Source organism: Trematosphaeria pertusa, assembly GCF_010094035.1.
Source record: "Trematosphaeria pertusa strain CBS 122368 unplaced genomic scaffold BU26scaffold_1, whole genome shotgun sequence".
NCBI lineage: Eukaryota > Fungi > Ascomycota > Dothideomycetes > Pleosporales > Trematosphaeriaceae > Trematosphaeria > Trematosphaeria pertusa.
Window position 1 is genome coordinate 1,803,617 of NW_022987212.1, and position 16,033 is coordinate 1,819,649.

Sequence of the window (16,033 nt, forward strand, 5' to 3'; positions counted from 1 at the left end):
CTTTACTAATAGGTTCTCTAGCGTAGTAATTATTTTCTATACTAGGTCTAATATCTTATATATAGTCTATAATAGGTTATTAATTAGTTTATTTATAGCTAGTAGAATAAGTACTGCTACGTCTAGTAGAGTATCTTAAAGAAGCTTTATAAGAACCTTCTTATTAAATCTTTCTAGTAGTAGTATTATCTATATCTAGTTTTTAACGTAGTTATTAGTAAGGTTATTCTTTATAGGTTAGTCGCCTAGTATATAACTTAACGCGTCTAGTCTAACTACTTTACTCTCTAGGCAATATATAATACAAAAGTTAAATTATAAAAGAAATTTAGACTAGTAGACCTATCTCTAGAAGAGTACCTTTATTATAGTAAAGTATTTAAGATTCTTATAATCTATAATAATCTTAAATAGTTTAGTAGTCTCTTATAACTTAGAGCGCTACTTCTCTAAGAACTTTATAATAGCGAGAAGTTCTTTATTATAGATCTTATAGTTATACTTAGTAGCGCTATACTTACTTAAGAAGTACGCGATAGAGTAGAGTACGCTAGTGTTATTATACTATAAGAGTACGCTCTTTAACGCCTAGTTAGAGGCGTCTATTTTAAGAATCGTCTTCTTTGTGTAGTTGTATATTACTAGTACTAGAGCTATTACAAATAATATCTTTAGAGTCTTAAAGGCTTACGTATGCTCGTCTATCTAGATCTATAGCGTATCTTTACGTAGTAGCTTGTTTAGTAGTTAATATATCTTAGAGAAGTCTTAAATAAAACGTTAATAAAAGTTAGAGAAGCTAAGAAACTTCTATAGGTCTTTTAGGTATAGAGGCGTTGTTTATATATAAATAGTCTAGACCTTCTCTAGATCTATACAAATTCCCTCTAAGAAGATAATAAGACTAAGGTATTTTATTTTAGTAACCTTAAATTTATACTTCTTAATATTAATTTAGAGGTTTGTGTTAATAAGCTATTAGACTACGTCTTAGACGTGTTATTAGTGTTTCTTTTTATTCGCAGAGTAGATAAGAATATTATTAAGGTACGTAGTACACGTGTAGTCTAGAAGATTATAAAGCGTATAGTTAATATAGTTCTAGAATAAGGCTAGCGTATTATAGAGGCTAAATAGTATAACTAGTAATTTAAAAAGTCTAAATTAGGTAATAAAGGCTATTTTCTATTCGTAGCCTTCTGTAATTCTTAGCTTATTAAACGTAGCAATAATATTAAGCTTAGTATACACCTTAGTATTATATAGAGTATTAAGTATTTCTCTAATTAGTAGAAGTAGGTATTAGTTCTTTATAGTTACGTTATTAAAGTCTTAGTAGTCTTAATAGATACGTACCTCTCTACCTAGTTTTACTACTAGAAGTAGAGGTATAGTATAACGTAAATAGAATTTATATATAAAGCTCTTATCTAGGTTATTATCTAGCTATTTTCTAACAACTTTTAATTTCTTAGTAGAGAAGAGCCTATTCTTCTAATATAGTAGCTTCTTTTCTAGAATAATATTAATCTTATAGTTCTAAGCTCTTATTAGTAGTAGCTTGTTAGCTTTCTAGAGAAGAAATTCTACTAGCTTATTCTATAGCTATTCTAGCAGCCTTATTCTAAGTTCTAACTTAGAAAGAGGCTTCTTATCTTCTAGAAATTTATTAATATCTATTTACTTAAGGCTATAGAGGTAAACGGCCTATTAGTAATTATCTAAGAAATTATAGAATTAGCTAGAGAATTTATTATATAATTAGTTACTAATATATTCTAATAGAATATTAAAATACTTAGCTTTAGTAAGATTAGAAAGTATATTACCTTTCTCTTACTTACTTTCTTAGACTACCTTATCTAGGTTATCCTATATAACCTAAATAGCCTAAACAGCTAGCTACTTATAGAATTAGACAAAATTTATAGCCTTAGAGAGACAAATATCTTCTATTTTAAGTGCTTTGTATAGTCTATATATTAGTTCTAGAACTAGAATACTAAGCTATAGTTATAGTTCTTTTCTAATCTATACTATAGAGAGCTAGATACCTTCTATTTTTTAGGCTAGTATTTTCTTTATAGGGCACGTGTTTCTAATTATTATACTATAGTATTTAGGTATTCTATCTTCGTCTACTCTAGAATTATAGGTATAATAGTATAGGTAGCCTAGCGTAAGCTTAGGTAGAATTTCTAGTAGTTAGTTTTCTCTATTTATATTCTTCTTTTATATATCTTTAGGTATATCTTTATATAATAGTATAATATAGTTTAACCTAGAAGCGCTATTAGTTTTTATAAAAAGATCTTACGTAATTAGTAGTAACTACTTAGTTCGTTTATAACTTAGTAGAAAGAGTAGTTTTTTATCTAGAATAAAGACGTAGTTCTCTGCAGCTAGTAGGGAATCTAGAGGTATAAGCGTAATTTAAGGTAAAGGCTATGTAGAGTAGGTAGTAAAGATCTTACTAGGCGCTTAGTATTATAGTACTATAGGTACTAGTCTACTATTAGAACTATAGTACGCTATATAGTACTAGAAGGTAAAAGTTATAGATATAGAGGTTTAATTAATAGCTAGATTATATTACTATAACTATAAGAGGCTAAGAATAATTAGTATATTAGTAGCTAGCTTTATAATATAGAGTATATAATACTTATAGTAGTTACTAATAGATATAGGTATAATATAGTAGTATATAAGTATATTACTTATATATCTATCTACAAGTAGTAAGAGCCTAAAGAATAGTATAGTATATAGTAGAATATTATATTACTAAACTAGAGAGTAGTTAATAAAGCTATAGCCTAAATAGCTACTATTAATAAGACTTTGTGTAGTAATAGGTAAATACGTAAGGTAGAGTAATATATATACAAGTAGTAATTTACTATCTATAGATCTAAGCTAGAGAGAGCTCTTCTTACTAAGAACTATCTATATTTAGTAAGGTTATTATTTATATATACTCTTCTTAGACCTCTAGCTATAACTATAGTTAGAGGCTAGTTATTTTTTATACTACTATAGTTAGAAGTACTTATAGACAGGGAAATTAATTTAGTAGGCGTGCTTATAGTGCTAGAGGACGAGCTAGTAAGAGTTAAAGAGATCTTACCTTTAATATAGCCTCTACTCTTATTACTTATAGAATAGTTAAAGAATAGGTTAGTATTCTAGCCTTAGCTATAGCTATCTTAGCTATTATAGCTACTCTAGCTAGACCTAGTATTATATTTACTATAAAGATATCTATAGTTATTAAATAGTTATAGGTTCTATAGCTATTATATATATAATTAAGAGAATAACTAGAGCTAGCTACTTTACTTTATATTATTCTTACACTTTTTCTTATAATTAGTCTTATTATATTCTAGTTTTCTATAATAGAAATAGAGGTCTCTCTACGTATATTCTTCTTATAATAGGCGTATAGCGTCTAACTATATAGCGTCTAGGTCTAAGATAGACTAAGTCTACGTAGTTACTAGAAGTAGCGTGCTTACGTTTATATATATCTACTTTAAGCGTCTCTTATAAATACTACTAATATACTTCTCTTCTTTAAGGCGTTTCTATATAGTATTTAGTAACTTAACCTATTTATTAAAGTTAGTAGGTCTAGAGAGCTTAATCTAGTTAGTAACTATACTACTAAGCTTTATAGATACTTTATAGCAAAGAGTAGTAACCTTCTCTATAGCTATCTTCTTAGCGCGGGTAGACTATTTCTTAAAGTTAGATAAGAAGTTAGAAAAGAGGCGCATACCTATAACTAGGTTATTAAATTTAGTATTAGCCTCTAGCGTCTTATTAGTACTAATGTAGACTTAGTCTATATTTATAAATAGGTCTAAGACTATAGTATAGAGCTATACGTTCTAGTTATCTAGGTTATCTAGAATTATATTAAGGTTATAGTAGTAGCGTTCTATAGTATTACTAGTAAGAAGGTTTATAACGTATAGAAGATAGAATAGGTCTATATTAAAGAAGGCGCTATCTATAGCTAAGGCTAAATAAACTTCTATCTTCTAATTCTTATATTTCTATTACCTAGTACTTAGGTCGCCCTTACTATTAAATTTTAGCGGGTTATTATAATTCTATTAGTAGAGGTTGCAGAGACTAGTAGGTAGAGAGGCTTAAAGAGTAGTAGCTATAGCTTCTATAACATACGCACGCTGCTCTACTACGCGTAGCTGTGCTTAAAGGGTAGAATATTTAGTAGCAACAGTATTGTAGTTAGCTTAAAGAGTCTAGAACTAGTAATTAAAGCTATTCTTAAAGTTTCTAAAGATATTATTAAGAGTGTTCTTTATTACTAAGGCTTTCTAGTTAGTATTAGCTTTACTAATTATAACTAGCAGCTACATAGAGTCTTACCGCAGGCCTCTAGTCTACGTAAGTACCTAGAGTATTAGAAAGTTAGAAAGGTTTACAGCTAGAGTTTCTACCTAGTTCTTCTTCTAGGTGTTACTTATAGTACCTTAGTTTCTAGAATTATAGAGCGAGTTTCTTTTAGTTATAATTTAGCTAGGCTACGTAGTACGTAGTAGAGCTAATAGTAGAATTATATAAACTATTATAGCGTAAATAAGAAATAAGAATTTAAGGTATATAATAAGTTATACAATATTAAGCTATAAAGACGTAGAGGCGTAAGAAAGATATCTACTACGCTAAGGCGCTAAGATAGCTAAGGTTATATAGCTGCGCAGATAGGTTAGTACCGTAATAAATAGCTAGATAGAATAAATAAACTAGACTCTAGAAAAATACCTAAGAAACTATGTTAACTAGAAATAGAATAACTAGGTTAAACTACTACCTATAGCATAACTAGTATATAATATAGTAAAATAAGAAACTATAGAGATAACTCTCTATTAGGTATATTATAGCTATAAGGCTAGAATATATAGAGCTCTAACGTAGGTAAATATAATCTTCTCTAAGGTAAAAGAAAAAGAGCGCTAGATAAAGACGATTTATAACAAGCTATAGAAAATAGTAGAAAAAATAACTTAATAAGTAAATAAGAAAAAAATTAAGAAACTAACCTTTAAGAAGAGGGGTAAAGTTTTTATTTTACAAAAAAACTTACGTACTAAACAACCTAGTAAGAAGCTTAATTACTTGTAAATTAGACTATTTAAAATTAATAGATAACTTAGACCTATTAACTTTAGGTTAAAGCTACTACTAATAATAAGAATATACTCTGTATTCTATAAGTCTAAACTTAAGCTAGTACCTAATAACGCTCTACTTAATAAACAAACTAAGATAGAACTAGACTAAGACTTTAAGGTTAAAAAGATACTAGATAGAAGGCGTATATAAGGTTAGTAGAAGTACTAGGTTAGATAGAAAGAATACTTACTAGAAGAAGATACCTAGAAACTACTAGAGAACCTTAAGAACTACTCTAAGAAACTTAAGAAGTTTTATTAGCGCTACTACTTCTAAAACCTAGAGACTAGAACTCTAGATTCTCTAGATAGCTCTAGTTAAACAACTAAAGAGAATTAATTAGAGAAATAGAAGATTATAGTAGTAAGAGCTACTATACCTTACGCTTTAGTTACTCTAACTTTTTAATATTAGCTAGGTTTTTTAAAAGTAACGCGTCGCGACGACGCTATACTAACTCTAACTACTTCTAAAGATAATTACTACGCGCCTTAGTAGACTACTATAATTTAGTAAGACGCTCTACCTTAAGACTAGCCTTAGACTACTAAGAACGCAAATTAGCTAATAGCTAATTTAGCTTCTCTACCTCTTTTAGATCTAGCATCTTATTATAGAACTAACTCTTTATAATATACTCTAAATAATAACTAGAAGATACCTCTATAACGTAACGTAGGTTATAGAAATAGTAAGTATTATAAGAGTTATTAAATATATTAGCGCTAGTGCGTAGAATATAGTTAGCACGTTAGTAATAATAGACTATTAAAGACTTAGTACGTAAAGGTAGTATAGCGAGAATAGAAAAAGAAGAGAGAATATAATACTATAGAACTATAGGCAATACTACTCTTATATAAAAGTAGTATAGATTAATAAAATACTATACCTAGAAATAGAATAGAACTTTAGAATAACGCTTTAGAAGAAGAGGCGGGTGTTATAATTATAGAATTAGAGATAAGATAAGCTAGCTAGAATAGAGAAAATAGTAGACTAAGCCTAGAGTTACAAGATAAGAAATTACGTAAAGAGTTATAAGAATAATTAGAGTTATATAATATAGATTAGATAGATTAGAAAGAGCTAGATAGATTAGGTCTAATCTATAAAAGCTAGGTCTTAGTACCTAATCTAGCTAAGATAGCATATATATATAACTAGAAGAAGCTTACTTCTTATAGCTTCTTATAGTTATTACTTTATTTATTAAAATTACTATAGAGACTTATAATTTATAGTATTATTACCTTTACCTCTTTATTACTAAAGATTCTAGCCTAAAGTATACCTTTTACCTTCTTTTATAACTAGTAAGCCTTAGTCTTAGTTAAGAGAATAGCTTATAATATTTTCGTTATTATAAATACTATAAGGTTCTTATAGTCTAATATTACGTTAATAGAGTACTTAGTATTCTCTAAGTATATTCTCTATTTCTTTATTACTACTATAATAGCTATAAGTTCTTTATTATATACGTTATAGTTAAGTTCTAGTACTAAGAACTTTCTTAAGTAGAAGAAGTATAGCTAATACTTACTATCTTCTCTAGGTTAGCTAAGGTATACTTCTAGAGCTTAGTCTAATATATCTATTTTAACTCTTATTAGTTTATTTTCGTTAAACGTTTATAGTAGTAGTATAGTAGTAAACGTTTATTTTAGTATTTTAATACTTATTATTATAGGTTTTTCTACTTAAACTCTTAGTTCTTTTTAGTAACTTCTATAAGAGGTATAGTAATTTATAAATACTTTTAGATAAACTTTTAGTAGTAGTTTATAAATTCTAGAAAGAATTATACTTTTTTTACTATTTAGAGTATAGACTAGTCTAGAATTACCTAGACCTTATTTATCTCTATCTAAATTTCTTCTTAGGTTAGGTAAAATTCTAGGTAACTTATCTCTATATAGTAAAACTTACTCTTATTAGAAGCTATTAGAAGTCTATACTTCTTAAACTTCTATAGTATTTTTTACACGTAGTTCTTATATTCTTCTAGTACTCTCTTTAAATATATAAGTATATTATTTAGGTAGACTATTATAAACCTTTCTATATATTTATATAGAGCTATATTAATTATACTTTAGAATATTACTAGTGCGTTAGTAAGTCTAAATAGTATAACTAGATATTTATATAGGCCTTCTCTTATTCTAAAAGCTATCTTCTACTTATATCTCTTTTTAATTTATATTCTATAGTATTCTTCTTTAATATTAAACTTTATAAACTACTATACTTCTATAAGCTAGTCTATTAGTTTTAAGATTATAGATAGTAGATATTAATTTTTCTAAGTTATCTAGTTAAGTTATTAATAGTTAATATATAGTCTTAACTATCTATTCTTCTTTAGTATAAATAGTACTAGTAAGGCTATTAGACTTTAGCTTTCTTAGATATACCTCTTATATAGAAGTCTCTCTAGATATCTTTAAAGTTCTTCTCTTTACTTATAGCTAAGTAGGTATATTAGTTCTAGCTTTAGCGCGGCTTTATCTTCTATAGATATCTTATAGTTCTATAGTTTATGTTTAGGTAGAACGCTATTATTCTATCTATTAAATAATAACGTAAACTTTTTATAGTTCTTTATAACTTCTTAAGGTAGTTACTCTATATTAGATTACAGCTTTCGTATCTATATAACGCTAACGTCTTAAAGTTATTTCTTTACTTATTTTATTAAACTTATAGAGAATATTCTTCTAATCTTTACCTCTAGCTTTTAGTAAGCTCTTAGGTAGTGTTTTACTCTAGCCTTCTATACTACTATAGGCCTTTCTTAGAGTTCTAACCTAATCTAACTAATATTAGAGTTATATCTTTATAGCTAATCTAGCTCTAGAAGTACGTCTATATTCTCTAGTTCTATAATATTATAGAATTATTATTTTTATATTCTCTAGATATCTAGTATCTATACCTTAGTCTTTAAGTAAATCTATTCTTAGCTAAAGATAGATAGCTAGTTATCTATAAGTTATACTTAGTATAGCTATTATTTTTCTTAAAATAGTATATTCTATAGTTTTACTAGGCTAGCTAAAATATATATTCTTACTACTTTGCTATCTATATAAGCTATAAGTTTTTCGTCTTCTAATATAGCTTTAACGCGTAGTATTCTAGGTTTTAAGATAATAATTTTACCTATAGTCTAAGTAGAGCCTTTCTAGAGTAGACCTCTTTCTTAGAAGCTCTTTAGTTTTTTAACTTTAAGAGAGTAGCTAGTACTAACCTCTATTTTTTCTCTACTATATATATTAGGTATTATTCTAGTAAGTATATAGTCTAATAAAGTTGTATATATTTATCTTTTACTTTCTAACTATAGTATAGATATCTCTATTCTAGAAAGTACTATCTATAGTTAAGTATATAGTAGTTAGAGTAGCTAGCTATCTACTCTATAGTTTAATATTATTCTCTATAGTATTAGTATCTAATAGTATACTAATTCTATAGTTTAGCGTAGTATACTTTACTATAGACTTTCTTAACTAGTTCTAGTATTACTATTTAGCTAGCTTTCTCTTTAGAGCGTAGGTCTATATACGTAGCTACTTAGATTTTCTTATTATCTAGTTTCTAGGTACTAGTAGCCGTCTTAACTACTACCTTTTCTTCTTTACTATAGACTACTAGAGAGTAGATCTAATAGATATAGTTATATTCTAGGTAGTTACTCTTATATAGCTAATATAGCTTCTATTATAGGCGTATCTTAATTTTCTAGTTATATAGAAATAGCCTAGAGAGTTTCTTTCTTTAAGATAGTTTAGTTAGGTATACCTTATAGAAGAGGTTTTAGTATCTATCTTTTTCTACATACTTTAGCTACTATTATTTAGGTTTTCTAGCTCTAGAATAGTTTATAGAGAAGCTCTAGTATATTTTCTAAATATATAAATATACTTCTTTATCTATAAGATATTCTACTAATCTAGCTACTTTTTTAAAAGCGTCTAGTACTTTCTAGAATTTTTTATTAGTAAAGAGAATATTCTAGTATACGTGTTAATAGTTCTATATATTATAAGATTCTACGTATATCTAGTACTATTATACGTTAATACGTTATTAGATTATATCTAGAGTAAGATATTCTATATATGTAGAGTATTCTAGTATAATAGTCTATACCTTAGTTAAGTACTATTCTAAGTTAATCTTATCTCTCTAGTATATTATATAACTATTATTATAGTATACTATCTATAATAGGCTATTATAGTTAGCCTAGATTATCTTAATTATTTTCTTTCTCTTTAGGTATTCTTACGTAAAGTATTCTTTTTTGCTATAGATTAGATATAGTTTTTTCTTAAAGTATTATACCTTTTTCTTATTTCTTAGAGTTTATTTTTCTTTCTATAGAGCCTTAACCTAGTCTAGGTCTATAAGATCTTCTTAGAATATAGTCTATAGTTATCTAGTTCTAACTATTATTAGTGTAAAATAGTCTCTACTCTACTACTATTCTAAGTTTTATTTATACTATTAGTTATTAATCTTTACTACTATCTCTATAGTATTACTTAGGTTCTCTAGTTATTTAGTATACGTAATATTATTCTTAACTAATTCTTTTAACCTCTTATAGAAGAGTTCTACTAGCGTAAAGTTATTCTAGTCTAGATAAGTACTTAGCTATCTAAACGTTACTATATACTAGAATGCTAATCTAGTCTAGCGTAGTTAAAATAGCTTTTCTTATACTATCTTATATATGTTAACTTCTCTAAATATTTCTCTAAGATATTTTATAAATCTAGTCTAGCTTTTAAAAATCTTATCTATAGACTATTATATTCTTTTTATATTTCTCTTATTTTCTAGCTAGTCTAATATATAGAGTTTAGCCTACGTAAGAGCTTCTTCTTCTATATTTATTATAGCTTCTAGAATCTTATCTTTATTCTATAGAAATACTATAGCGTTATACTATAGGTAGAGTTCTATAGCTACTAGAAATATGTTAAGGTTCTCTCTTTTACTATTAAAGCGTTAGAGTAGAGTAATCTTAGCCTAGGCCTAGCGTTTTACTATAGCTAGCTCTTCTACCTACTAGATATCTATTTTCTAGAGTACTATAACAACCTACTAGAGCTCTATAATCTATTTCTCTATAGTTAGCTTCTAGACTTAAGCCTTTTCTAACTAGGCTCTAACTATTAATATAGTTATTCTACTCTTCTAACGTTAGGTAGTTATTTTATTATAAGCTATTCTTTTAACTAAGACTAGAGCTTACTTACGTAAAAAGAGATAAAAGGTATACTTTAGACTAGAATCTTTAGTTACAAAGAGGTAGAGGTAATAATACTATAAATTATAAGTTATAGTAGTAATTTAATAAATAAAGTAATAACTATAAGAAGCTATAAGAAGTAAGCTTCTTCTAGTTATATATATATACTCTCTTAGCTAGATTAGGCGCTAAGACCTAGCTTCTATAAATCTCTTAGATTAGAGCCTAATCTATAAATTAGATTCTAATTTATCTAATCTATCTAATCTATATTATGTAACTCTAATTATTCTTATAACCTTATACGTAATCTCTTATTCTATAACTTTAGACTTAGCCTACTCTTTTCTCTATTCTAGCTAGCTAACTCTATTCTTAATTCTATAATTATAACATTTTTCTAACTATATTCTAACTATTAATATAGTTATTCTACTCTTTAACTTTAGGTAGTTATTTTATTATAAGCTATTCTCTTAACTAGAACTAAGGCTTACTTTTATAAGAGAAGGTAAGAGATATACTTTAGGCTAGAATCTTTAGTAATAGAGAGGTAGATATAATAATACTATAAATTATAAGTTGTAGTAGTAATTTTAATAAATAAAGTAATAACTATAAGAAGCTATAAGAAGCGAGCTTCTCCTAGTTATATACAGGCGCCTCTTGGCGGGATCTAGGGCTAAGGCCTGGCTTCCTTGGATTAGGTTCTAATTCGTGGATCTGGTCCTGATCCACCTGATCACATCACGTGACCCTGATCATTCCCGTGATCCTGCACGTGACTCCGCACGTGGTCCTCTATCTCGTGACTTCGGGCTTGGCCTGCCGTTCCCCCGTCCTGGCCCGGCCAACCCTGTTACTGGTCCTGTGATCGTAACAAGTTGCCTCGTCGCAAAATGCCACACATGCCACATTATCCTTATCTAAGTTCCGATAGAGCTTGGCAAATCGGATGCGCTTTTTCTTGTGGAGTTTCGATAAATAAGGCTTACGACGAGGCCTAAAGGCGTATACTTTATGCTTTGCCAGGTATTTGCGGGCGGTGTTGATGTGGATAGCGCATCTAGTCTTCGACGGCGTCGCGATCGTATGTATCGTGGCAAAAGGGTTTAACGCAACCCAGCGTATTAAGTGTCGCTCTGCGCGTTCATCTAGCTTAGGAGGACGTCCTGTACGAAGCGCTTTCGAATATATATGGAGGGGGTGCTTGCGCAGCCTTCGGATAATGGTGTTGACTGAGGACTTTGGGATATCAAGATGTCGGCCGATTTTGGCGCCAGATATCCCATAAAGATGGAATTGCCATATAGTATTGACGGTAGACTTAGAATATTTAACTCTCGACGTTTTATTTACTCTGCCCATCATGAAATTTGGATAATTATTGACTGAGTTATCGCTCACTGAAATATGTGGATTGTGGTGGCTTTCGTGGCGCTCGGGTGGCGGCCAATCACTTTTTGTAGCCCACTGTACATTCACTCCTCAACACCACCTGCAACTTCGGAACATTCACGCATCGTCTTCTTCACCACCCCGCGACTCCACGCCCTGAGTTCCTCATCCCCTGCTAACTTTACATCAGTCCCTGCAGAGGATGCTGCTTTCATGGAGCACGCCTAGGTACAGCTCGCACCGATTTTGCTGCCGACAGCTGTCCAAAACCTGACAGGGCAGCAACAGCCACGCCATCTTCGCGAATAGCAGGTGGGCATATGCCGTCACTCGTTCTTCTCCCCTCTGCTCAACGTTTTGCCATGCCAGCCCTTCTTTTCACGCAACAGAACCGTGTTGTGCGCAATGGATCCGCAGCCCATTTTCTCTTCTCACGTCTGCCCCTGAGTCATTTATCTCCGGTTCTTACTCACAACGTCATTCATTTTTGGGTCTAACCTCACAGGCATCGCATCTCACAGCACTCTCTCACAGTCCCTCTTGCTTTACATTGCTATACGATGTTTTTCGATCTGTCACTTTCCCCTTCAATGCCGTAAGGAAGGTTCACGGCGCATTGTTCTATTCAACGTCTGCTCTGGGATTCAGTCCTGGGCTCTATAACCCAGAGTACGCGCGACAGGCCACTATTCTGTTAACACGTACTTACCCACCCAAAAACCAACGCAGCAGCCACTCTTACCTACCACAACGACCAACACAATGTTCAACCATGCCTTCCAGGATCTACTGGCGACCTGCCACGACCGGCTCGCCTACAACGGCTGTCTTGAAGTAGACATCATCCCCCCACCTACCTTGGAAAACCAAATCCTGCCAATGTTTGCACTGGAACGATGGACAAAAGGGCCGGACCAGCAGACCCGCTCCACCTATAACAATATGCGGCATGTACTGCGTCTAGCCTCTCGCCTCCTCACAGAAGACTGCTCCCTTGACTTCTTTGCTCATTTGACCTGCGGTGAGCGCAAGCAAGATAGGTCATTCAATCCGCCTAGGACATATATCGCCACCACGCGGTACGAGCGCACTCGGGAAGCGCGGGACGAGGTCAGAACGCTTTTTCGCGAACTTGGCGAGGTGGTGAGCTTTGTATTTGCCCCTCGAGGATACCCAATACAGGCCTACGGTCTGACCTACGCTGCCAAAGAGGAGACGCCTTTTATTAAAACAATTCGCCCCGGAGACTGGCCACCTATCGATCGTAGGTACCGGACCCGGGAGTACGACGGTCGGTGCTGGCCATGCGTCATTCTGTCGCCGGATATTCTCCATTTCTTCGACCAGGGGTATGAGCAAGCTAGCCCGTCGATGACATACAAAATCGCGTTCCTAGCCGCCGTAACTATCGCCCATGAGTGCGTCCATGCCTACGACTTCTGGCTAGGGGAAAGCAATAAGGAGCCTTATTTCAACCGAGGGGACAAGAAGGCAGAGCTCGGCTACGCGTGGGAGTTGCAAACTTTCGGCCGTATAATCAACCCGCTCTGGAACCAGATTCAAGGCTGCACATTGCTTCTGTCGATCCTTACAGAGGAATACATATATAGAGAGGATCGCCAGGCCGCCCTCAAGAAGGTTGCCGATCGCACCCATATCTCTTCTCGATCTCAATTCCGCCGCTTAGAGCTTGACCAAGCTGCCTGGGACCGCCTCGATCCACGGGACATCCGTGGTGGCGAATGGTTCTGCGAAAGCAGCTCTCAGTCCGGCATGAGTTACGTCTGCGCCGTTCATGCCATTCCCATGGCATGGATCATCAACTGGTGGCAGGAAGACCATTGGGAAAAGATGCGTCGGGACTATCGACACCGGGGGACGTACGAGCCGCCCCGATTAGGCAAGACGTTCATGTTGTTCTACCAGAGGAACAGCGATGGTGCTTCGGTCCACTATCCATTAAACCCGTCTATCGCCGCCGATGCTTATGAGATTCAGTGCTATGAAGAATTTGAGCGCGGGCGCGACAAGCACTCCTTGTACGACCATCGCGCTGGCCGCATCCTCTAAAGGACTTTTCGTAGTTGTGCATGGAGTATTGCGAGAGTAGGTGAATCATTCTCTTGGTTTGTATTGTAACATGCTCCTCTGGGGCGACAGATATATCTTAGTGTACATTCCAAACTGGGAGCCTTGAATGAAGTCAAGGGGGGCAGCTTTCCATGTAGCAAAGTCCGTATTTCAGGTGCAATAGGTGGAGTACGATTAGCTTGGGTAAGCCACAGCTCGCTGGACCTATACGTTTCCTATCTTCTCTACTTGCACGCCGTCTCGCCAATATTTGCGCTTCCCTCATCAGTCAATTGTCCCACTTTAAATTCTACCTTCCGCTCCTTCAACTCACACAGCGTTGCCGGTCTTTGTTTTTACAATCATCGGCTCATGCATGGCTTGCACCCCTCGCCCATCGGTCACTAAATCGCCAAAGTTCACCGGAGGCCCATTTTGCCGACTTGCGTTCCTGCCCGACGTTCGAGGCCAGCAAAGCTAGGATACATTTCCCAAAGGAGAGGCGTGCTTCCTACTTCTAACGCGACCAGGCTAGCTGCATATGACATGATGTAACCCAGTCCTCGCCCAGTGCCGAAGTTGGACGGGGTTAGTCTCGCGCATACTAATCTCCGATGTATCTGACAGCAGCCCCACTACCCCGCTTGGCATAAATCACGTTGAGTATCCACCCCAAGCTCATTCACCCGAATTTTTTTCCATCATTCTCGTTTTTGTTTGATCAATTACCCGTTGAGAGGCAAGCGGAAGATTCTATCATGTCGTGCGAGAACTGCAAAACGGGCTTCAATTGGAATGGCACGCCCACGGGCAAGGAAACAACGCTGGCGAACAACAACGCCTATGTGACCGGCGATTCCAAGTCGGCCGCCATCATGATCGTCCACGATGTCTTCGGGTGGACGTTCCCGAATCTCCGCCTGCTGGCCGATCACTTCGCCAAGGAAGCGAACGCCACCGTCTACCTTCCAGACTTGTGAGCCTCTCATAACGCCCGTTTGCAACTTCAATGCAACTGACAACCCCCCAGCTTCGACGGCGAAGTCGTACCCACCGACATCTTCAACGACCCCGCCAAGCGCGAAGCCTGGGATCTCCCCTCCTTCGTCAAGCGCCACTCCAAAGACATCCGCTACCCGGAGATCACCGCCTGCGCAAAAGCTCTCAAGGCGCAGTTCCCCAAAGTCGGCGCAATCGGGTATTGCTACGGCGCCTGGGCGTGCTTCCGGCTCGGCAGCGACCCGTCGCTCATCGACGCCGTCTCGGGCGTTCATCCCTCACTGGTAGAGAAGTCTGAGCTCGATGCGCTGAAGGTGCCAACGCAGATTCTGGCCCCGGAGACGGATCCTGCGTTTAGCCCCGAGCTAAAGGAGTATAGCAATAAGGTGATTCCGACGTTGGGGATTAGCTACGAGTATGTGTATTTCCCGAAGCTGAAGCATGGGTTTGCGGCGAGGGGGGATGAGACGGATCAAGTGCAGAGGGATGGGCTGGAGAGGGCGAAGAGGAGTGCGGTGAATTTTTTTAAGGAGTTCTTGCACTAGATGTGGTCAGTGATTCCGCTGCGATGCTGGATGGACCGCAGCCGTTTGCAATAGGATCTCACCATCTCTCTAGCCCTCTGGTCACGCTCTTCCTGGTTTTTGGAAGTGTCGAGATGGTCTTCCCTAGCGAGAATCAGATCTTCATTAGCGGATTAGATCAAAAGGAAAAGAGTGCGCAACCTGGGAAGGTAGCCAGTCTTTCATACAAGGGGTGCATGCATTCACTACTTAACTCTCACCCTTTCTTCTGGCCGAGGTGATTTATGATAACCTGTTAGCGGATATATAGGATATTATCCTACATGAGCAGAAGGTGATCGTGATCCTTTTGCTCCTGAAATAACCAATACCCATACTGTTGGTGCTCCGTGGAGATTAGACAGGTCGGCTGCAGCATAGAATGCCACTGATGGGAAGGGCGGTGAAGCATTCGAGCTCACACATCGTCACGTTGCGATAGATGGAGTGGATTGTACGATTTGAAGTCGTGTCGTCGGAGAGGAGAAGACGCGAACCCCTCAGAGCACGGGCCGCACACCTC

At 34.7% G+C, this 16,033-nt stretch overlaps 2 protein-coding genes across 2 annotated transcripts; both read left to right on the forward strand.

Moving 5' to 3' along the window:
- Positions 1-12,757: 12,757 nt before the first annotated feature.
- On the forward strand, positions 12,758-13,948 carry BU26DRAFT_412062 (uncharacterized protein; the record flags this gene model as incomplete). The annotated part of the gene is made up of 1 exon (XM_033822952.1): positions 12,758-13,948. The coding sequence occupies one exon, from the start codon at positions 12,758-12,760 to the stop codon at positions 13,946-13,948; it is 1,191 nt and encodes a 396-aa protein (XP_033691186.1).
- A 673-nt stretch (positions 13,949-14,621) lies between these two features.
- Positions 14,622-15,712, forward strand: BU26DRAFT_513033 (alpha/beta-hydrolase). The gene is made up of 2 exons (XM_033827532.1): positions 14,622-14,924; positions 14,979-15,712. The coding sequence occupies exons 1-2, from the start codon at positions 14,707-14,709 to the stop codon at positions 15,490-15,492; spliced, it is 732 nt and encodes a 243-aa protein (XP_033691187.1). The 5' UTR covers positions 14,622-14,706; the 3' UTR covers positions 15,493-15,712.
- Positions 15,713-16,033: the final 321 nt, after the last annotated feature.

What these genes read in the sequence shown, in the direction of transcription:
- BU26DRAFT_513033 (XM_033827532.1), top strand. Translation starts at nt 14,707, where the DNA reads ATGTCGTGCGAGAACTGCAAAACGGGCTTCAATTGGAATGGCACGCCC. An exon ending in ACCGTCTACCTTCCAGACTT is followed by an intron (nt 14,925 to 14,978) that starts GTGAGCCTCTCA and finishes ACAACCCCCCAG; the next exon opens with CTTCGACGGCGAAGTCGTAC.